The sequence below is a fragment of the Hevea brasiliensis genome, chromosome 4, assembly GCF_030052815.1.
Source record: "Hevea brasiliensis isolate MT/VB/25A 57/8 chromosome 4, ASM3005281v1, whole genome shotgun sequence".
Lineage (NCBI taxonomy): Eukaryota > Viridiplantae > Streptophyta > Magnoliopsida > Malpighiales > Euphorbiaceae > Hevea > Hevea brasiliensis.
The window spans coordinates 31,202,669-31,226,615 of NC_079496.1; the positions used below are offsets into that span (position 1 = coordinate 31,202,669).

The window sequence follows — 23,947 nt, forward strand, 5'->3', positions numbered from 1 at the left end:
ACAAAGGTTCGTTCTTCAGGAGAGGTCGGAGTGAACGAGTCATGACTCCGGTTGCTTCACAAGGACATTCAATCTAAAGGAGTCGGGAATGATGCATCCCACATCGGTTCTGCAAGGAGATCTTGGGTGTTACATATATGGGTTTGCAAACCTCCCCTTGTGAGCTAGCTTTTGAGGTGGAATTAGGCAGGTTCATATCAAGTTTCTTCCTCCTTTGAGATGACTGTCTTAATATTTGCAGAGGAATATGCACAGTTTTTCCAATATTAGGCATCTCTAAAGTCCTCCAATTCTCCTGTCACTGCTATCACTGAATCAGGCAAATCTACTATGTGCCTTGCATCTTCCTCATCCAAATAGGTCATTGATTCTGGTACTACAGATCATATGACAGGTAATTCTAGTCTTTTATCAACTTTTTGGTCTCATCCCACCTCCTCTATTGTTACTTTAGCCGATGGTTCTACTTTTTGCGTCATGGGTTCTAGTACTGCAAACCCAACATCATCTATTTGTTTGCCTTCTGTTTTATGTCTACCTAAATTTTCCTTTAATTTACTTTCTATAAGTAAGCTTACTCGTGCCTTATATTGTTCGGTTTTCTTTTTTCCTGATTATTATTTATTTCAGGATCTTACGACGAAGCAGATTATTAGTAGGAGATACGAGTCTAGAGGTATCTACATCCTAGATAAACATGTATCACGAACTCTTGCTTACTCCAGTATCTTAACTCCTCTAGAAATTCATTGTCGTCTAAGCCATCCCTCCTTGGCTACCTTGAAGAAGTTATGTCCTCAATTTCAACCAATATCAATCCTAAAGTGTAAGTCATGTCAGTTTGCTAAGTACCATCATTTACCTTCTAAACGTGGAGTCAACAAACGGGCTTCGTCCCCTTTTGAGTTAGTTCATTTTGATATTTAGGGTCCTCTTTCCATTACTTCTAAAACTAGATTTAGGTATTTTGTTACTTTTATTGATGATTACTCTCGTGTTACTTAGTTATATTTAATAAAGAATCGTTCAGAATTATTTTCTATCTTCTGTGCTTTCTGAACTGAAATTCAAAACTAGTTTAATGTTTCTATAAATATGTTGAGGAGTGATAATGCTAAAGAGTATTTTTCAGAAAGCTTCTAGCCTTATATGACACAAAATGGCATTCTCTATCAATCCTCTTGTGTTGATACACCATCCCAAAATGGTGTGGTTAAAGGAAAAAATTGATATCTCCTTGAGACAGCTCGAGCTCTCCTTTTCCAAATGAAGGTCCGTAAATAGTTTTAGGCTGATGCGGTTTCAACGGCATATTTTTTTATTAATCGTATGCCATCTTCTGTTCTTGATGGAGATATTCCTTATACTGTTTCATTTCCCTCTAAATCTTTGTTTTCTATTGAATCCCGTATTTTTTGTTGTACTTATTTTGTGCAAGATGTCCATACACAGGTTACGAAATTGAATCCAAAATCTCTTAAATGTATCTTTCTTGGTTACTCTCGGTTCCAAAAAGGGTTGAGGTATTTTTCTCCAACTCTTAATCGTTATGTTGTGTCTGTGTAACACCCCTAAGTTCGGTAGTGCGTTCTGCTGCTCCAGTGACCAGTGTTGTCCGGACAGCTAGGATGCCTAGAACCACACTTCAATGAGAGTGAGGAGACATAAAATAATGAAATAAAAGAAAAGAAAGTACAAGAAATACAAATGAATTATTATTGCAAAGAAATGTGATCTAGTTAAACGAATGAAACCTAACGATGGGTGATCAGATGGGAAGTCACGGCGTGGACCGTTGACTAGCCCCGGATCCGGGAATCTGAAAACATTTTTGGGACATAAATAGACCCTTGTTGAAGAATAAATATCATTAGAAATATCAAAGAAAAATTAAATAATTAGTACAAAGAAAAGTGAGAAATCGAAAAACAGACAAAACCCGGTAATACTGAAAAATCAGGAATGCCACCCGAACAGGGGCATTATGGTCATTTGACATCCCGAAGTGTCTTTTGACCTAAATGTCCATTAAAAATAAATAGTATTACACTTAGAAAATAAAATGAAAAATTAAATTGGTGGTACCTAAAATAAATAGTGGAAATTATGGGTTAAATGTGGAATAAATGAATAATTACTTTATTATATGATTAAGTGACTAAGTGGACCACTAAGGGGATTAATTAAATACATAGTGGGACATGTGTACACTTAAAATGCAGCTGAATAAGTCATCTTCCTCATTTGCATTCAAATTGCCGAATTGAAGAGTGAAGGAAACTCCATAGCCATTTTTCATGCAAGCTTTCTTAACTCTCCATTTTCAACTCCAACCTCTTAGTGTTCTTCATTAAACTTTGTCTACACATCACAAGGAAGATATTGATACTAATTTTGAGAAGTTTGATGAAGGTTTAGCAAGTTACAATTAAAGGTAAGTTTGCATTTTTGAGAATTTCTTTGTTAAAGTTTATGTTCATGTTATGGGTGTTAGTTTGGTGAAAGAAAATTTTGAGTTTGAAGGGTTATTGTTGTTTTCATTTTGGACAGCCATGAGTCACGTTTTGATGAGATATTTGTGCATATAATTGATGAGAAATGGTGTTGATCATGATGAATTAGTAACCTAGTGAATTATTTCATGTTTATGTGGTGATTTATGCACTTGGATGGGAAATTGTAAAATGGACGGCACTTTGATGTTGAAGAATGGTTTGTGGCAGCTTGGGGACACTTGAGTAATGGTATATATTGAAGGAAATGTATGCAGAATATTAACCTAGAAGGATTGATGATATGTATGTAGATTGATCTTGTAAAGTGTGTGTAAAATTTGTAATGGTTAGGTGTGTTTGTAATAGTACTTAGAAATTGTAATTGTGAATGATATTGGTGTGTTGAGGCTGATTGGAATCTGCCCAAAATAATGTTAATGTAAAGTAGAAAGTGCTTTTGGTAATGTACCAAAACTGATTTGGTAGGGTATGGAAGTAAACTTTGCAAGGTAAATATGTGTTTTGAATGGGGTGTGAAAAGCATATTGAGGGCAGTACACATTTTAGCCTATAACCTTAAATGTGTAACCTCAATTGGTATGAGACCAATTTGAGGTGAAACTAGGCACAAAATGTGCCAACTTTCATTGAGAAACCATGCCAAAATTCTGCTTGCAAGGTGACCTAAAAAAAATGACCAATTCGGATTAGGTGCAATTAGGACCTGAAAAATGACCAATTGGGCAGCAGTGAGTGTTTAGGCCATAACTCACTCAAACCAGGTCCAATTGACCTGAAATTTTAACCAAGAATAGTTAAGACCCATACCTACAAGTCTTATGAAGACACCAAAGCCCAGAAATGACCATAAGCAAGTCAAACAACTTGCACAAGTTCGGGTCTAAAAACTGGCCGAACCAGAATTGACCAATTTGACCTAAAATTGACCTAAAATGGTACCATTTGATCAGCAAGAGTGTAATGACCATAACTCGGTCTAATTAACTCGGATTGACCTGAAATTTTGCACCGCGGTCCATAAGACCTAAATCTACAAGTTTGTAGTTTCGACCGAGACCCGAAAACCGAGGGAACTAGATCGTCCGGTTAGGTCAAACCAGTGTCCCGGAATCCAGCAATTTGCATTAAAATGCACTAAGCAAGGAAATGACTTTGGTAAAACATACCAAACCTAAAACCCTATCAAATGTGACATATTAACGACGCTAAAACCTAATTTACCTAAAACGCAACGAGGGTCGGTATATTAGGTGATTAAGTGAATAATTGAGTTCAAAGGCATTATTTACCAAACACCATCGATAGAGACAGTTTAAATTAGTACGCAACCACTTCAAATTGTGTTTCTCAGTTACCAAAGACTCAGGAAAAGGGAAGGAAACACTGAGTCCAGATCAGGGGGACAGTCATCAGAGTTTTGTGCACAACAACTGTTTCATTTGAATTATTTTCAATGGAAATAAATATTGACTATTTGCATATCATTGTTTTAAATTGTGGAAATGTGTTTGGTGGACACTTATTCAATGAACAACATTGTGAATGGTTTGAAATCGTGAAAAATTGTTTGAATGGTATTTGATGGATACTTATTGATTGAAAAGCAACGTAAATGGTTTTGTGGAAATTGAAGTGAATTAATTGTGTTGCCATTTTGTGAATGAAATTATAACTTTGGAAATTTATTGGATTCTTACGGATCATTTGAATAAAATGTTTGGAATTGTTTTGACTCACAATTGGCATGACACTGATAATATGTTCCTCCTCCATTAATGGGGTGAGTGTGATTATTCCTCCCTCTTTGACTTATTAGTCTGGGGTGAGTATGATTATGTTCCTCCCTCTTTGACTTCCCAGTCTGAGGTGAGTATGGATGAGTTCTCATTATATAGCTAGCTTCCTCCCTCATTGATTTCGATTATTGGGGTGAGCATGTCTTGTCGTGGTGTACAACACGGCATATATGGAAAAATTATGTCATGGCTTAAATTGTGTTATAGATTGGCAACACTGTATTCTTCAGTTATTTGATCGAATTGTGTTATTATGTATTGTGAGATTGTGAAATTGATTTAAACTCTTATTGACATATACTGTCTATTGAATTCAACCATGATCTGACTTATTGAAAATTATTGTGATATTAACAAATGGAGTTTAAATTCTTGTTGACATTTATTGTCTTGAATTTAACTATGGTTTTAAGTATCCACTATTGATATGATTTATGAATTGTGATTTAAAATTTGTATTTGGTAAATGTTGTGCACCACTGAGACATTGTCTCAAATGATAGCTTTTATTGCCGCAGTAGAGAGACAGACAGAAAGCTAGGTCGCTAGTATCGCCAATGAGAGATTTTTGGGTATAGTGAGTATACCACATGTGGCATTTTGTATCAGAATGTATATTCACTGTATGTATATTTTGTTCTTGGTTTTGAGCTTGTAAATTTAAGTTGTACAAGAAAGTTGTAAAATAATTATGAGTTATTTGGCTTGTAAAAATTGTGTTATATCTTTGTATCTTAGTCTTTGAAAATCACTGGATTTGACTTGAGAAATGTGTTGTGATGATAAAAATGTTGGAGTTGAGATTTGAAAATATATTCAAGTGCTTTTTCCACGTTTTCTGAAGAACTGTTTTTTCCAAAATACAAATGGCACCTTGCCAACATTTTTACAGATATTCCAAATAAATCAAATGAGTTAGTTGTTTCACTTGATTCACCAAAGTCTTTCACACTGTAAATAGTGCTCACCATCGTAAAAGAAGTAAGAAAGTTTTTAAAATCCCTTGTAGTGTATTTAATGGATTATCGTGAGACGGAGTTGGTAATTCATTAGGTATACTACGGATCATGTTATGCCTTACAGAGGGGTAGGGTGTGACATGTTTTAGTGGTATCGAGCAAAGTTTTTAAATTCTGTTTTCACTGTCATTTGAATATTCTTTCTTCACAAGATAACCGCTCAATATCATTGTTTGATACATACAAGACATTACATTATAAATATGCACTAACGGGAGGAAATCTCCTTGTGTTATTGGTTTAGAGATCTAAAATCCTCGCATTGACTATGGAAGAGGGTGATCGCTCACGATCAATCTATTGAGGCCGAGGTGCAAGGATGCCCCATGCCTACATAATGTCGTGGTTCAAGAGCACCAGCCCTGCAGCATCAGCTCGATTCGCTCGCCACAGACGCCGCAATGTTCCAACAAATGGATGGTAATGTGCCTACTCAAGTCCCAATACGCACACCGGTGGTACAACCACGCCTTGCTAGACAATATGACAAATTGATGAAGTATGGGGCTACAGAGTTTAAGGGACAGAGATCCTCTAGAAGTCGAACAATGGTTAGAGAGGATGGATAGGGTATTCAAGAAACTGCATTGCAGAGGAGCTCGATTTGAGTACTCGAGATCTTTGCTACTGGGGATGCTTATGATTGGTGGAAAACCATTCCCACAATCGATAGAACTGCAGTTAACATGGAATGACTTCCTCAGGAATTCGGGCAAAAATATGTCCCCGATGCTTATGTAGACCGTGTCGCAAGAATTCCTAAGTCCAAAACAGGCGATCGGTCGAGTATGAAAGGGAATTCTCCCGCCTAAGCCATTATGCAAGAAGTCTACTTTCTACCAAAGAGGAGAGATGTAAGAGGTTTGAAACCGGCTTGAAGCCTAGTATCAGACACAAGTGGTCGGATTCAAACATAACAACTTCTCTGAACTTATTTCTCAAGCACTAGAATTAGAAAGAATTGAATCAAGCGGCTCTTGAGAAAAAGAAATCGAGAAGGCGTAAAAGAGGGAAAGTCACAGAACAAAGTTCTAGTGGTCCTACCGGAAAGAGGAAAACTTTGGGGATACGACAGAGATAGTAAGAAGTCCGGTAGAGATAGATCTTTGGACGTAAACCACCTCGATCCGATCAGCCAACTCAACAGAAACCCGTAAATGCTGTCGGATCGACTTTGTGAAACTTGTGGTAAACCACATAGTGGGGTATGTTATAGAGCCGTAGGAGCATGCTTTAATTGTGGAGAGATCGGTCATTTTGCTAAGGATTGTGTAAATCCGTGTCGCTCGATCATTTACTACACCAAAGGGATCAACCCAAGTTTCTACCCCAAAGAGTTCACCATCGCTTAGTAGAGGCAAAGGTAGAGGTAGGGGTAGTACACCTAGAAGTCGACTCATCGTGAATCAGCCAAAGCAGGTGATGCTTCAACGAGAGTATACGCTATCTGACAGAAAAGAGATCGAGACTTTTGACATCATTCTTTGGTACTTTCTCAATTAGCAACCGAGATATATATATGTATTGTTTGACTGAATTTTCATATTTTTACATTAGTGTTAGAACTATATGTTCTGTTGTTATTCGCTTACAGAGGAATAAATTTTGACGCATTAGTGATTAGCCCTTAAGATAAGGATTGTGATAATAAGTGAAATTAGTTTTGAATGAGTTTATCGTGAAAAGTATTTTCTAACACACCATAAATTATAAAGCTAATTAGTGAGCCTACTTAATGTAAGGCAAGAGGACGTAAAAGTAAGATGCGAGAATGGAATTGCTCTTGATAAGGGCAAGGAGGTTCTTGTTAGAAATTGCTAATGGATATTGTAATCGTAATAAGATTCGAATATCGTTGAATTCAAAAAGAATAAAAGATAACAAAGTTTGATCTATTGGGATGTATCGTAGTAACTATGCAATGTTCTTGATGTTTATATCGTAGTCGCAGACATTACTTGAGATTATTGTGTAGAGCTACGTACTAACCGATAGTACACCTAGATGAGAATAGTTGCCAACGGCATCTGCTTTGGCATAGTTATGCCGGATGCATTTAATTGTTAGAAATAAGTTTGAAAATCCTACTTAGGATCTAAAACTCAAAAGTTAAAATATCGAAGGTTATAGTTCAATTAAAAGGAAGTAAGTTATAGAACATTGTGAGATAAAAAGAGTTATGGAAGTAGAGACTTGAGCAGTTGATTCATATGTAACAAAGAAATATTCGAATGTGAGGAAGACTATGGACTAGAATGGTCGAGGACCAATGATGATGAATGATTCTAACATGACCTCAAGGGTCATTCAAGAAGGAACGTGAACCAAATATTAGACAACACAATAGTAAGAGGAGATTGGTGTTATCCAAACAAAGTAAACATTGTATTAGATTGTTAAAAGTCTTATACAAATTTGAGAAAAAAAAGATTATACGATCATATAGAAAGGAGAAATAAACGTATGACTATTGTAAAATGGCTACTGGGTAAAAATTTCGTGCACGAAATTTATTTAAGTTGGTGAGAATTGTAACACCCTAAGTTCGGTAGTGCGTTCTGTGCTCCGGTGACCGGTGTTGTCCGGACAAACTAGGATGCCTAGAACCACACTTCAATGAGAGTGAGGAGACATAAAATAATGAAATAAAAGAAAAGAAAGTACAAGAAAAACAAAGGAAAAATGATTGCAAAGAAATGTGATCAAGTTAAAGCAGTAGGAAACCTAACGATGGGTGACGAAGTCACGGCGTGGACCGTTGACTAGCCCCGATCATGGAATCTGGAAAACATTTTTGGGACATAAATAGACCCTTGTTGAAGAATAAATATCATTAGAAATATCAAAGAAAAATTAAATAATTAGTACAAAGAAAAGTGAGAAATCGAAAAGCAGACAAAACCTTGTACAGAAAAATCAGAATGCCACCCGAGCAGGCATTATGGTCATTTAACATCCCGAAGTGTCTTTTGACCTAAATGTCCATTAAAAATAAATAGTATTACACTTAGAAAATAAAATGAAAAATTAAATTGGTGGTACCTAAAATAAATAGTGGAAATTATGGGTTAAATGTGGAATAAATGAATAATTACTTTATTATATGATTAAGTGACTAAGTGGACCACTAAGGATTAATTAAATACATAGTGGGACATGTGTACACTTAAAATGCAGCTGAATAAGTCATCTTCCTCATTTGCATTCAAATTGCCGAATTGAAGAGTGAAGGAAACTCCATAGCCATTTTCATGCAAGCTTTCTTAACTCTCCATTTTCAACTCCAACCTCTTAGTGTTCTTCATTAAACTTTGTCTACACATCACAAGGAAGATATTGATACTAATTTTGAGAAGTTTGATGAAGGTTTAGCAAGTTACAATTAAAGGTAAGTTTGCATTTTTGAGAATTTCTTTGTTAAAGTTTATGTTCATGTTATGGGTGTTAGTTTGGTGAAAGAAAATTTTGAGTTTGAAGGGTTATTGTTGTTTTCATTTTGGACAGCCATGAGTCACGTTTTTGATGAGATATTTGTGCATATAATTGATGAGAAATGGTGTTGATCATGATGAATTAGTAACCTAGTGAATTATTTCATGTTTATGTGGTGATTTATGCACTTGGATGGGAAATTGTAAAATGGACGGCACTTTGATGTTGAAGAATGATTTGTGGCAGCTTGGGGACACTTGAGTAATGGTATATATTGAAGGAAATGTATGCAGAATATTAACCTAGAAGGATTGATGATATGTATGTAGATTGATCTTGTAAAGTGTGTGTAAAATTTGTAATGGTTAGGTGTGCTTGTAATAGTACTTAGAAATTGTAATTGTGAATGATATTGGTGTGTTGAGGCTGATTGGAATCTGCCCAAAATAATGTTAATGTAAAGTAGAAAGTGCTTTTGGTAATGTACCAAAACTGATTTGGTAGGGTATGGAAGTAAACTTTGCAAGGTAAATATGTGTTTTGAATGGGGTGTGAAAAGCATATTGAGGGCAGTACACATTTTAGCCTATAACCTTAAATGTGTAACCTCAATTGGTATGAGACCAATTTGAGGTGAAACTAGGCACAAAATGTGCCAACTTTCATTGAGAAACCATGCCAAAATTCTGCTTGCAAGGTGACCTAAAAAAATGACCAATTCGGATTAGGTGCAATTAGGACCTGAAAAATGACCAATTGGGCAGCAGTGAGTGTTTAGGCCATAACTCACTCAAACCAGGTCCAATTGACCTGAAATTTTAACCAAGAATAGTTAAGACCCATACCTACAAGTCTTATGAAGACACCAAAGCCCAGAAATGACCATAAGCAAGTCAAACAACTTGCACAAGTTCGGGTCTAAAAACTGGCCGAACCAGAATTGACCAATTTGACCTAAAATTGACCTAAAATGGTACCATTTGATCAGCAAGAGTGTAATGACCATAACTCGGTCTAATTAACTCGGATTGACCTGAAATTTTGCAATCATGTCCATAAGACCTAAATCTACAAGTTTGTAGTTTCGACCGAGACCCGAAAACCGAGGGAACTAGATCGTCCGGTTAGGTCAAACCAGTGTCCCGGAATCCAGCAATTTGCATTAAAATGCACTAAGCAAGGAAATGACTTTGGTAAAACATACCAAACCTAAAACCCTATCAAATGTGACATATTAACGACACTAAAACCTAATTTACCTAAAACGCAACGAGGGTCGGTATATTAGGTGATTAAGTGAATAATTGAGTTCAGTGCATTATTTACCAAACACCATCGATAGAGACAGTTTAAATTAGTACTGAAACACTTCAAATTGTGTTTCTCAGTTACCAAAGACTCAGGAAAAGGGAAGGAAACACTGAGTCCAGATCAGGGGGACAGTCATCAGAGGTTTGTGCACAACAACTGTTTCTTTTGAATTATTTTCAATGGAAATAAATATTGACTATTTGCATATCATTGTTTTAAATTGTGGAAATGTGTTTGGTGGACACTTATTGATTGAAAAACATTGTGAATGGTTTGAAACTGTGAAAAATTGTTTGAATGGTATTTGATGGATACTTATTGATTGAAAAGCACTGTAAATGGTTTTTGTGGAAATTGAAGTGAATTACGAATTGTGTTGCCATTTTGTGAATGAAATTATAACTTTGGAAATTTATTGGATTCTTACGGATCATTTGAATAAAATGTTTGGAATTGTTTTGACTCACAATTGGCATGACACTGATAATATGTTCCTCCTCCATTAATGGGGTGAGTGTGATTATTCCTCCTCTTTGACTTATTAGTCCGGGTGAGTATGATTATGTTCCTCCCTCTTTGACTTCCCGATCGAGGTGAGTATGGATGAGTTCTCATTATATAGCTAGCTTCCTCCCTCATTGATTTCGATTATTGGGGTGAGCATGTCTTGTCGTGGTGTACAACACGGCATATATGGAAAAATTATGTCATGGCTTAAATTGTGTTATAGATTGGCAACACTGTATTCTTCAGTTATTTGATCGAATTGTGTTATTATGTATTGTGAGATTGTGAAATTGATTTAAACTCTTATTGACATATACTGTCTATTGAATTCAACCATGATCTGACTTATTGAAAATTATTGTGATATTAACAAATGGAGTTTAAATTCTTGTTGACATTTATTGTCTTGAATTTAACTATGGTTTTAAGTATCCACTATTGATATGATTTATGAATTGTGATTTAAAATTTGTATTTGGTAAATGTTGTGCACCACTGAGACATTGTCTCAGCGATAGCTTTATTCTTTATCAGTAGAGAGACAGACAGGCTAGGCTGCTAGTATCGCCAGCGAGAGATTTTTGGGTATAGTGAGTATACCACATGTGGCATTTTGTACTGTAATGTATATTCACTGTATGTATATTTTGTTCTTGGTTTTGAGCAGTTGTAAATTTAAGTTGTCCATTAAAGTTGTAAAATAATTATGAGTTATTTGGCTTGTAAAAATTGTGTTATATCTTTGTATCTTAGTCTTTGAAAATCACTGTGGATTTGACTTGAGAAATGTGTTGTGTTGATAAAAATGTTGGAGTTGAGATTTGAAAATATATTGAAGTGCTTTTTCCAGGTTTTCTGAAGAACTGTTTTGTCCAAAATACAAATGGCACCTTGCCAAAATTTTTACAGATATTCCAAATAAATCAAATGAGTTAGTTGTTTCACTTCAGTTCACCAAAGTCTTTCACACCTGTAAATAGTGCTCACCACTGTAAAAGAAGTAAGAAAAGTTTTTAAAATCCCTTGTAGTGTATTTAATGGATTATCAGTAGACGGAGTTGGTAATTCATTAGGTATACTACGGGATCATGTTATGCCTTACAGAGGGGTAGGGTGTGACAGTCTGCATATGTTACGTTTTTCGAGTCTACTCCATTTTTGCCACAAAACTCTGTGTATGGAAGTCAGGGGGAAGATGATGACCTCTTAATAAACACCTTTCAACCAATGTCCAGCTCCCCGCAGTCTCTACAATCTCATGTTCCTCCTCCACAGGCAATAGTTCGACCTCCAGTTGTTCATGTTTATTCCAGAAGAGTGGAGAACACTACCTCAGATCCTCCACTAGCTTCTTCGTCTAAAGATTCTGTTCCCACCACTGATCCTATTCCTGAATCTGACTTAGTTCTTCCTATTGCTCTTTATAAAGGTAAACATATATGCACTTACCCTATTTCCTCTTTCATTTCTTATGATCATTTCTCTTTTTCTTCTCAATGTTTTGTTAGGTATTTAGACTCTATTTCTATTCCTAAAACTATTGTTGAGGCATTAGCTCATCCTGGCTGGTGTGTTGCTATGAAAAAGGAAATTGAGACTTTAGATACTAATGGTACATGGAAACTGGTGCCTTTGCCCGCTGGGAAGAAAGCTATTGGTTACAAATGGGTATTTACGGTAAAAGTGAATCCTGATCGTTCTATTGCTAGATTAAAAGCCCGCCTTATAGTTAAAGGATATGCTCAAACATATGAGGTTGAGTACTTTGACATTTTTTCTCCTGTAGCTAAATTGACTTCTGTTCAATTGTTTATCTCTCTAGCAGCTATATATTATTGGCCTTTGTACCAGTTAGATATCAAGAATGCTTTCCTCTATGATGATCCTCAGGAGGAGGTGTCTATGGAGCAACCACTTGGGTTTATTACTCAGGGGTGAGTTGGGTAAAATTTGTAGACTTTGGAAGTTTTTTTATAGCTTGAAACAAAGCCTTCGAGCTTGATTTGGGAGATTTGGTAAAGCAGTACAGGAGTTTGGCGTGCAAAAGATTAGGTGCGATCATTCAGTATTCTATAGGCAGTCTAAAGCTAGCCTAATTTTGTTGGTAGTATATGTGGATAATATTGTCATAACTGAAAGTGACTTTGCAAGTATTTCATCCCTCAAAAACTTCCTTCAAAACTAGTTTCAGACAATAAGACTTTGGTCTACTAAAGTATTTCTTGGGTATTAAAGTTATGAGGGGTAAAAAAGGTATCTTCCTATCTCAGTGAAACTATATTCTTTGACATTTTAGCAGAAACAGAGAAATTAGTTGCAAAGCCTTGCAGTGCACCAATGACCCCAAATTTCCAGCTTGTAACAGAAGATAGTAAATTGTTTGAAGATCCAAAAAAATATAGAAGATTGGTAAGTAAATTAAACTACCTTACAGTAACTCGTCTTGATATTGCATATTCAGTCAGTGTAGTAAATCAGTTTACATCTTCCCCAACTGTTACTCATTGGGAAGCTTTGGGACAAATCTTGTATTATTTAAAGGGAGCTCCAAGATGAGGCTTATTATATAGTAATCATGTGTGTTTGGATGTTGAGAATTTTTCAAATGCAGACTAGGCAGAGTCTAAAGTTGATAGAAGGTCAACTACCAGGTATTGTGTCTTTATTGGAGGTAATTTGGTTTCTTAGAAAAGTAAGAAACAGAGCGTAGTTTCTCGATTTAGAGCTGAACTAGAATATAGAGCAATGGCACAATCAGTGTGTGAAATAATGTGGATACTTTACTTATTAGATGAAATTGGCCTTAAGACTTCTCTACCTGCACAATTGTAGTGTGATAATCAAGTTGCTCTTTATATTGCATCGAATCATGTATTTTCATGAATGGACTAAATATATTGAAATTGCTTATTACTTTGTTCATGCAAAATATTTAACAGAAGATCATCTCAACAGAAAATGTCAAAACTGGAGAGCAGCTAGGAGATATTTTTACAAAGGCTCTGAATAGAGCACGGGTTGACTACATTTGTACCAAGTTGGGCATGATTAACATCTATACTCCAACTTGAGGGAAAGCGTTGTGAACGTTAACCTTGTAGAGTCCTGTATAACGAGTTTACCTAGTCATATAAGGATTCCAATTGAGTTAGGCCTCCTAATTAGTGTAGAACAACTCTGTATGTAACTACCTGTATATTCTCAATTAAATTCAATGGAAAATTTTTTATTCAAGATTTCTACATAACTAAAGGGAAAAAATGTTGCTTGTTGCAGAATTAAGCAGTTTCGAGTATACAAAAAAATTCACATTCATGCAACCACATGTATCAAAGTTCAAACATAGACATGAGACCTCAATACCTGTTCAACATTGCAATAGGAACATGTCAAAGTTCTGCAAAAGCCAAAACAATATAGCCATATTATTTCTCCAAGAAACATTAAATAAATTCATTTTTCCCCATTGTGTATATCACAAGAAATTACATTGAAATGAATTCACTTGCATTACAACATAAACCATCTCCATGTGTATTCATTTACTATCATTTTGTTGAATATTAAGTTTTGTTAATAAAAGATTCAAGATTGCATAATGACTAGCTTAGGTTAAAAAAAAAGAAAATAAATGAAATAAAAATCTCTACAACACACCTATTTATGAAGACACCAACCCCAAAAAAAAAAAAAGGCTTTATTATCTTCCCTTTCAAAAACACGGCACTCTTCTGCACCATGTAAGCCTTTAGATTTGAGAAAATAAACATAGCTGGTTGCCTAGAAATTATCATTTTCAACTGCCCCAAAAATCTTATTACACTAAATAACCCTCTACTTTTTAAAACTATTTTCACAATGGATTTTTAACTTTTTCAATTACCAAAAAGACGTTATGGCAATCCCCTGAATAAAATTCAGTACCAAATGCTAACCCTCTAGCTCATCACATAAAAGACAAACACCCCCCACAATGAAAGGACTCTCAAGTGAAACCAATGTTAATATACATGCATTCTTCAAAATACCATACAGATATGAATGATTACTAAGTGCTTAAATTCATTAAGGAGGAATCATCAAGAGGTTTAACAAAGAATCTCTTTCAGTGTTCACATACCTAACAGATGTTCCAGGAGGATACATGCCCAAAACAAGCTTCACCCAAGATGTTACATTACTTCCTAGGGGATTTCTTCCTAATTGGCTCTCATCCATGGTGACAATCAAGCTTCCATCTTTACTTGAAACAGACTGTCTTTGCTTAAACATTATAAAAATTAATAGTTATTAACATCAACCTAAGTGCACATCTGTCTTTATTAATGATGGGCATATTAAAATACAATTTCAATATTAGTGCTTACTTTGCAGTCATTGATGCTTTTGCAAATACTGCATTTTTCTCATTGAGAGCCCTCATTGCATCCAGGACATAGCTACAAGGAACAGACAAGAGAAAAAAGGAGAAAACAATAACATTAGGGAAACAGGAAAATCATGACATAACTTATGTGCTATAACCACAAAGCAGGGGCTGAGCCAGAAAATTTTTCTTGAGGGGCTAAATTTATATATATAAATAATTTGAAAAATGGTTAATTACACTCATTATTTATATATTTTGAAGGGTCAATGTTATACATTTAAAAAATGCCATAATAGAGTGTAGTTAAGCTAGAAAAGTTTTTTGAGGGTGCCAATACTATAAAAATTTATTGAACATATGATGACAAATAAAGGATTTTAATATTTCACATTACTATATCATAATAAAACAATAAAAATTATTTAGGAGGGGCCAATAACTAAAATAAAATAAAATGTGCATATATATATATATATATATATATATATATATATATATGTAGGGGAGCCCCCCCCCCCCCCCCCCTCTCTCTTTCTTCTCTCTCCTCCCTCTGCCCATACAAAAAGCATATTTCATCGTGAGAAGTATAATTGCATTGATATTTACCCAGGAGAAGAACCCGATGTGACAAAGTATTGAACCAACGTTGCAATAAACAACAACAAATATAAAGCAATGTACCTAAGAATGAACAAACCAAAGAAGATTAGAAAGATATAATTTAATTGGTAGGCACATATTATAATTGCACATCTAAAGTGCAAAAGGAAAGGCACGCCAATAATATTAACAAATTTCAAAAAAAAAGGAAGAGAAAAGGGCAGGGTAACACCTCTTTGAATCATATGATAGATTCATTACTTAATGCGGACAATATTTTTAAGCTAGAAAGTAAATATCAACTTATCACTATCTTATTGAAAACAGACAATTTTTTGATTATTTGTTCACAAATAACAATAGGCAATATATAGGCTCATACAGATTTGTTCTTTTTTTTTTTTCCTTTTCCCCAAAATTCAATACTTTGGGAAACGTGTGTTAGGGGAAGAACATTGATATGATAAAGGAATACTTAAACATTTCAAAATGCCTTGCTAACTTGTAAGAGAGTTACATGCCCTACAAAATGTTCACAGATTTATGTTGTGGGATTGCAGCACAAGTGATTTGTAGTTTTCCCTTTCTCTAAGGTTAGACACTTTGGGAAAGGAGCAAAGGGAGGGATTTGAAGTTAACAAAGTAAAATGAGTGGTTGATGTGCATTTTAAATCATACTATCCAATTCCAGTAACATCATTAATTTACAAGACTTTAAACTTGCCTATTTAATTCGCAACTAAAATTGCTATTCTAAAATAGCAAATACTCAGTAGGTTTGTTTCTTTAATTCTCTTGACTAGTCAGAACATATGTTACAAGACCATTTTGCAATCAATTTTAACAATAACTTCATTCAACAAACCAAGAATTTTAGATCTTAACTCATGACCACAACTGAACTGCCCAATTTGAATTCAATTTATTTCTCATTCACTCAAACTGAAACAACACAACTTCAAATACCGGCTTGATTGTTAGTCCCAATTTTGCATTCTTACCTAACAACAAACTTTCAAACTAGGATAGAGAAGGTAACAATTATTGCATTAAGAGATAAAACGTACCAAGGGTCTTGTTTTGTTTTATCTATCAAATGATTATCGAAAAGAAAGAGAATTCCAACATATATCAGATGCAGCATCACCAATGCCACCTTCAATCCCAACGAAGATCTCGTTGCTACAAGTAAAATAAGGTAAAAATAATCAGAAAGATAAACTTAAAATTTAAAAAAAAAAAAAAAAGGAAAGGCATTATTAACAGAATTAATCAAACTTAATAAACATTAACAACAAATGTAAAGTCAAAAAGAGAGGATCAAGGAGGAAGAAGACGCACCAGGGTCGGCCAAACAAGGGGAAAGACGGTAACATCGATCAAGCGCTCCATTAAAGAAGCTTTGGCACACACTAGTAATTGTCATTAAGTTATTGTATGCAAAATCTGCTACAGATATGTAATCACAATCTGCTACAGATATGTAATCACAATCTGCTACAGATGTGGACAGGGTAGTTAGGCTACTTAGAGCTCCTTGCCTCCTTCAGTTCAATTTACAACAGCCACGGTGGCAATGGCGTTGGAGTGGCGACGGCTATACTCGAAGGAGAACGGTAACTGTGAAGGAAAGCGATGTGATCGTGAAATAGAGCACAGAGACTCTCTCTGCCTCTCCTTGATTGAATGACAGCTCCAGAAATTGGTCTGCTCAACTTTAATTTGCATAAAAACGACGTAGTATGCATCACAGCGACGCGCTCCCCGTTGAAGGACCGTTCCAAAATTTGGTGGGCTATTTTTTTTTTTGTTAAGGTGCATTTGGTTTTTGTTTTGCAACAATTTTTTTTTAATATTTAAGAAATATAATTTTATTTATATAAACTTTTTTAATATATGGTAAAATTTTTTTTATAGTATATATTATACGGATGTTAATAATTTTTTTAACTTGTAACTATAATTTTAATCTATACTTCTATACTGTATACTATAAGAAGGGAGAACATTGGCTTTACAAAAAATATATTTTATTTTTTAAATTAATTATAATTATATTTTTATTATTTAAATTAATTTTAATTTTTAAATAAATTTATAATTCTTAATTTTAAAGTTTATATAAATTTAAAATTGTTAGTCCTATTTATATTATAACTTTAATTAAATATAAAATTTTATAAGAAATAATTAACTAAAATAAGAAATTAATAATAAAAAATATAATTAAAATAATATATATATATATATATATATATATATATATGAAAGGGATAATGATATTTTTAGAAACACCCTTCATTATTTTTATTATTTATAAAAAATACCAAAAACATATTTGTAGCAATAAATAAATAATTTATTGCCAATAAGGTATATTAGTGACAACAACCTATTGCTAATCTAATAACTTCGTTGCTAATACCATTTAGCGACAAAAAATGCATTGCTAATAATTTTAACAATTAGAGGCTTTCTATGCATTATCATCGATAATAACTTTTAGCGACCAATTATATGTTGCTAAATATCTAATAATTTCAATTTCAAATTATTTTATAAGAAAAACAATTTCGACTAACTTACAGCTTACTATTTGCATGCGTATCAAATATTGAGTAATCACTTAAATGTGTAACTGACTTCTTAATTTAAACGGTTATAGGAACTGACTAAATTGGAAATAGTTTCACAAATCTCATAGGTAATTGAAGGCAAGTGTATTGAAATTTGCAAAGAGTTTTGATTGATTGATTGAAAAAAAGAGTAAAGGCTTTGAAAAGTAAATTGGAACAATTTGGAAAATTAAATGGCAAAAAAAATAAAAAATAAACAAATATACGATTAGAGTTTGGTTTTAGTTGTTGAATTGAGTTGTTAGGCTTTCCACATTACTACTTATCTAGAATTTATAATTCCCTTTGTAGGTACCCAGAAGGATTTGGAAAACACATCTTCACGTTCTGTAGTTGGAGGTTTCCTGTCCATATTTGCAACCTCCCTTAACCTCTCACAACTTCTCACAACTGTTTCTACCCATTATATGCTAACCATTCTTGATATTTATCTCCTAACTATCGGATAAATTTTAACAATTATCCCTGAACTTATATGTTATAATACTACAGTCTTTCAACTTTAAAATGTAACATAAAACTCCATAAACTTTCAAATTTTGCACAGTAAAATTCCTCTAACTTTCAATTATTGATTTTTAAGTTAGAAACTAATGTGAACAGCGCCTACATAGTGTTTTTTCAATATTTCTTTCTCTTCTCTTGTGCAAAGTGTAAAATTATTCTCTCTACATGTGAAAAATTATTTTGTCTATAGAGAGGAGAATGATTTAATTTACATATGGCTTGAGAGAGAAAAGAGAAATATTGACTAAGCTCAATGCTGAAACTGTCTAGATCAATGTCTAACTGAAAAACCGATAATTAGATGTTAAAGGAATTTTATTGTGTAAAATGTGAAAGTTGATGGGGTTTTATGTCACATTTTCAAGTTGAGGGACTGTAATATTATAATTAGATAAGTTCAGGGACGGTTGTTAAAATTTATCCATTTCTTGACTCTAATTCTCAACTCCATTCTCTTTGTTTCATGCTTTTTTAGCCATTTCTTGACTCTAATGGCCATTTATTTGCAAATTAACATATGGCCTTGTGTGCACATTGTCAATTTGCTATCAGTTTGAAGAATTTTGAAGAAATTTGTAGGTGCTCTCAATTTTAGTATTTTGGAATAAATTTTGATATCTTGTAATTTTTTAGCTTGAATTGCACTCTAGATGTGTTGGGTGACTTGTTGATTTGGCTTTTGCATTTAGATTTCGTTCTGTGAAAATGGCATCTACCTCCCATGTTACAAGTACCTGGATAACTCCCTTGGTACTAACTCCCCTGGTACTAACTCCCCTACTACATATACCTTAATAACTACCCTGGGTACCAGCTCCTTTGCTGGAGGTACCTCAAAAGCTAGTTCTTTTGGTACTTGAGTGTTCACTCTGCACCAGTGCCTTGGTACCCGCACCTGTGATTTAGGTTCTTGTGGCCTATTGGATGAGACTTACTCTATTATATATTATGTACTTCCCCTGTAGGGTTGTATTAGAAATTGGCTAAATGTTGAAAAGCCAATTTTCTAGATGCTTGTATTGCACAGGAGACTCTATTAAATTTTGCTTTCAATTTGAAGAATTTTGAAGAAATTTGCAAGTACTCTCAATTTTAGTATTTTGGAATAATTTTTAATACCTTGCAATTTATGAGCTTGAATTGCACTCTGAATGTGTTAGGTGACTTGTTGATGTGGCTTTTGCACTTAGATCTCATTCTATGAAAATGGCATCTACCTTCCTTGTTGTAAGTACTTGGATAACTCCCTAAGTACCAACTCCCTTACTATATATACCTTGACAATTCCCCTAGGTACCAGCTCCTCCATGGCAGGTACCTCAAAAGCTAGTTCTTTTGGTACATGGTTGTTCACTATACACCAATGCCTTAGGTATAGCACTTGTAGCTTAAGTACTTGTGGTCTACTGGATGAGACTTACGCTGTTGTATATTATGTGCTTCCCCTATAAGTTGTGTTAGAAAGTGGCTAAATGTAGAAAAGCCAATTTTCTGGATGCTTGTATTGCAAAGGAAACTCTATCAAATTTTTACTAACCAGGTGACTATGTTAACCCTACAGGTTCTTCCACGGATGCCTTTACAGGTGCCTTCGCAGATACTTCTTTCTCAAATACCTCTGGAGGTGCTCAGCCTTCATCCACTCTTGTTAAGGTTTCTGTAAATACTTGCAGTCTCTTAAAACCATTGAATACTTAATGAACTAATTTCCTTAAGTGCTTTTCACAAGTACCTAACTTTATTTCTTCGTTTTTATTTTTGTAGAAAAAGTAAAAGTTGGTCTCTGATGTAGGAACGGAAGTGTGAAAAACACAAGTTTATACCATTGAATTCAAAAATTTTCACCTAGGGTCACATGCATCATGCAAGATTTATTTTTATCTATTTGATTTCAATGATAAACAACATATTAAAACTCTTTTAATATGTTTTTTGGATCTGTATTTACCATTTAAGATTTTAAAATTAATCAGATTAATTTTAGAACCCTAGATTAAATCAAGAATAAACACACTAACCTCTTGATGCACTGCAGTGTATTTGCGCCTTTGAGATTCATCTTCAAGACACCAGATGTTGTCCCTCTAGCTTGTCCACACCAAGAACACCTATGGCAGCCCTTGAATAGCTTTTAAAGCTTTTTCTATTATTTAGAAAATCAAGTTCTGCATTTTAAGAGATTAAAGATGTAAACAGGACACTAGAAATAATTTCTAGTATTTTTAATTCAAGAGATTGTTTGCTAATCTCATGGAATGAATGAGAGATGAGGAAGAAAAGAAGGAAGAGGCAGCCAAGGGGTGGCGGCACCTTTGAGAGTAGCTGCTTGTATGTTTTATTTTTTCATAACAACACCTATATAGCTAGGTCACCACTTAAACCCTTGCCACATGTCACCCTTTGATTAGTTCTAGGTTTAATTGACCAAATCACATTGTGCCAAGTGCCAAACCTATATTTAATCTTAATTTTAATCATCTTACATGATTAAAAAACATTTGGCAAGCTTATGTGTAATGCCATGTGTCACCATCTCATAGTGCCACATGTCACCCTGTGAAATGACCAAAATGCCCCTGTGTCTTAATTTTGAGTTCTTAACCCAAAATAATTATTTTTTTTTCTAATCAATTTATATCAAATATAAATTAATTAATTAATTAATCTCTATTAATTAATTTCTCATTAATTAAATTCATATTTAAACACTTTAAATATAAATTTAATCTTATACTTTACATCCAATAATCTAGATTTGATTTCAAGTCATGCTAGGGACTTTGCAATCTAATTGCAAACCAAACCTATTTAATTAATCAATTAAACTCTTTAATTAATTAATTAAATCATATTTAATTAGGTGATAACTTGTGTATGTGTGTGACTTACTAGGCTCATCACTAATTGGTAATGAGATATGATATCAACTCTTAATATCATCAGAACTCTTTCTTACCATAAATGATTTCTCTAAATCATTTTATGCACCTCATAGACCATGGTTAACACCTAGCATAGCATGCCATAGCCACCCAATTAGTAATAAGGTTTATAATCATATGTTACCATGCACTAGAATCTCTCTGTTACAAAATCCCAACTCAAGCTGGAGTCATGGTTTATGTCAAACTCCATTTGCTATGAATATTATGTTCTCTTTTAATTCCAGTTCTTGATTAAAAATATTTTCTCATCAGAAACTATTTTCTGATTAAATCTATTTGTCCTGGCCAGGAACTTGAAACATCAAGAACAATTAAATGAACATAGGATTTTATCTCTATTTACTTAGAGAAACAAATTTCATCTTGATCAACACCTACCTCCATATATAACTAGTAGGAGCCAACATATGCCCATATACCCATACAAAGTACAAGTATGAAAGTAGTATCAAACTCAAACTACTTATATACAAGATAACTGTGCTATCTCAGGTCTAAAGATTATATGCACTGATATGATTTATGACAAAATATTGATAAGAATAAACTCCATGTGCTTGTCATAAGTGTCACTTGTTCGGCCTACCTATCATTTATAAGTGCCTATCATGTTTGTCATATGGCACGAGACTCACCATTCCATCTTATTTATATCTCATATAAATAATTTGGGAACAAATATGAATACAATCTTTCTGGATAAGTCATGTCCTTATTATGAAGTATCCTTGATTGTGAACCTATTTATGATACTTTGTACTAGAAATACTGTCACTCATATTCTTAACAACTTAAGAATAGAATTTCTAACAAAATATCAATGGACCTTTTTTTTTACACATAAATATCTTATGTAAATGGAAAAGTGGAAATGCCTTTTATTGATAAAAACATGTACAAGACACATACTAAATGATATGCTCTAGGGCATACTACTAACAATCTCCCACTGGCACTAGAGCCATTCATTACAATATCTTAGACCCATCTTCTCAAGATGTCGGTCTAGCTGAGTCTGTGACATAGGCTTAGTGAATGGATCAGTTGGATTTTCAGCTGATGCTGTTTTCTGCATGGCTACATCGCCTCGTCCAACTATTTCTCTGATAATGTGGTAGCGCCTTTCTATGTGTTTGGATTTCTGGTGAGACCTTGGTTCCTTAGCCTGTATGACTGCTCCATTGTTGTCACAGTGTAATGGAACTGCTGACTCAATGGAAGGAACTACTGTAAGTTCTGTCACGAACTTCTTTATCCAAATAGCTTCTTTTGCAGCATTTGATGCAGCAATATACTCAGCCCGATAGTGGAATCTGCAGTCGTGCTCTGTTTGGAACTCTTCCAACTGACTGCACCTCCATTACAAATGAACACATATCCAGAGGTAGACTTTCTATCATCGATATCTGATTGGAAATCAGAATCAGTATAACCATCCAATTGCAAGTCTCCACCTCCATAGATTAAGAATAAATTCTTAGTTCTTCTCAAGTACTTAAGGATATTCTTGACAGCTATACAGTGATCAAACCTGGATTGGATTGATACCTGCTAGTCAAACTAATAGCATATGCGATATCCGGCCTAGTACACAACATTGCATACATTAAACTTTCAATAGCTAAAGCATATGGAATCCTGGCCATCTTATCTCTTTCTTCAGGTGTCTTTGGAGACATCTCTTTAGAAAGGTGGATACCATGTCTCACTGGTAACAATCCTCTCTTGGAATCAAGCATGTTAAACCTCTTTAACACCTTTTCCAAGTATAGACTTTGGGATAAACCAATTATTCTTTTTGCTTTATTTCTATAGATGTGAATCCCAAGAATATAGGTTGAGAATGTATTTGACAATCATACCTTTACAATTGTCAACATACCTGTGTCATTACCCATCAACAGTATGTCATCCACATATAAGACAAGGAAAGTGATAGCACTATCACTAACCTTCTTATATACACATGGCTCATCTTCATTTTTTATAAAACCAAAGGATTTAATGGCTTCATCAAAACGGATGTTCCAACTCCTCGAAGCTTACTTCAACCCATAAATGGATCGCTTTAGCTTGCATACCTTGTAACCATCTTGGGATTCAAAACCCCCAGGTTGTTCCATGAACATGTTTTCTTCAATGTATCCATTGAGAAAAGCTGTTTTGACATCCATCTGCCAAATCTCATAATCATATTATGCAGCTATTGCTAATAGAATCCTAATTGATTTAAGCATGGCAACAGGCGAGAAAGTCTCCTCATAGTCGATTCCTTGCCTTTAGCGAAACCTTTTCGCTACTAGCCTTAC

General features: G+C 34.3%; 1 protein-coding gene across 3 annotated transcripts in view; it reads right to left on the minus strand.

Moving 5' to 3' along the window:
• Positions 1–17,254, minus strand: part of LOC110656406 (protein S-acyltransferase 10) — a 29,476-nt gene extending 12,222 nt beyond the window's left edge. For 2 of the 3 annotated variants that reach the window (XM_021813141.2, XM_021813140.2), the window contains exons 1-6: positions 16,892–17,254; positions 16,618–16,732; positions 15,557–15,631; positions 14,949–15,020; positions 14,702–14,839; positions 13,945–13,978 (exon numbers count right to left, since the gene is read on the minus strand). In XM_021813141.2, coding sequence (XP_021668833.1) covers positions 13,945–13,978; positions 14,702–14,839; positions 14,949–15,020; positions 15,557–15,631; positions 16,618–16,732; positions 16,892–16,976 — 519 coding nt within the window. In that variant the 5' untranslated portion in view covers positions 16,977–17,254. The remainder of the gene's footprint in view (positions 1–13,944; positions 13,979–14,701; positions 14,840–14,948; positions 15,021–15,556; positions 15,632–16,617; positions 16,733–16,891) is intronic. The other variant, XM_021813142.2, reaches the window with a different exon arrangement.
• Between the last annotated feature and the right edge of the window lie 6,693 nt (positions 17,255–23,947).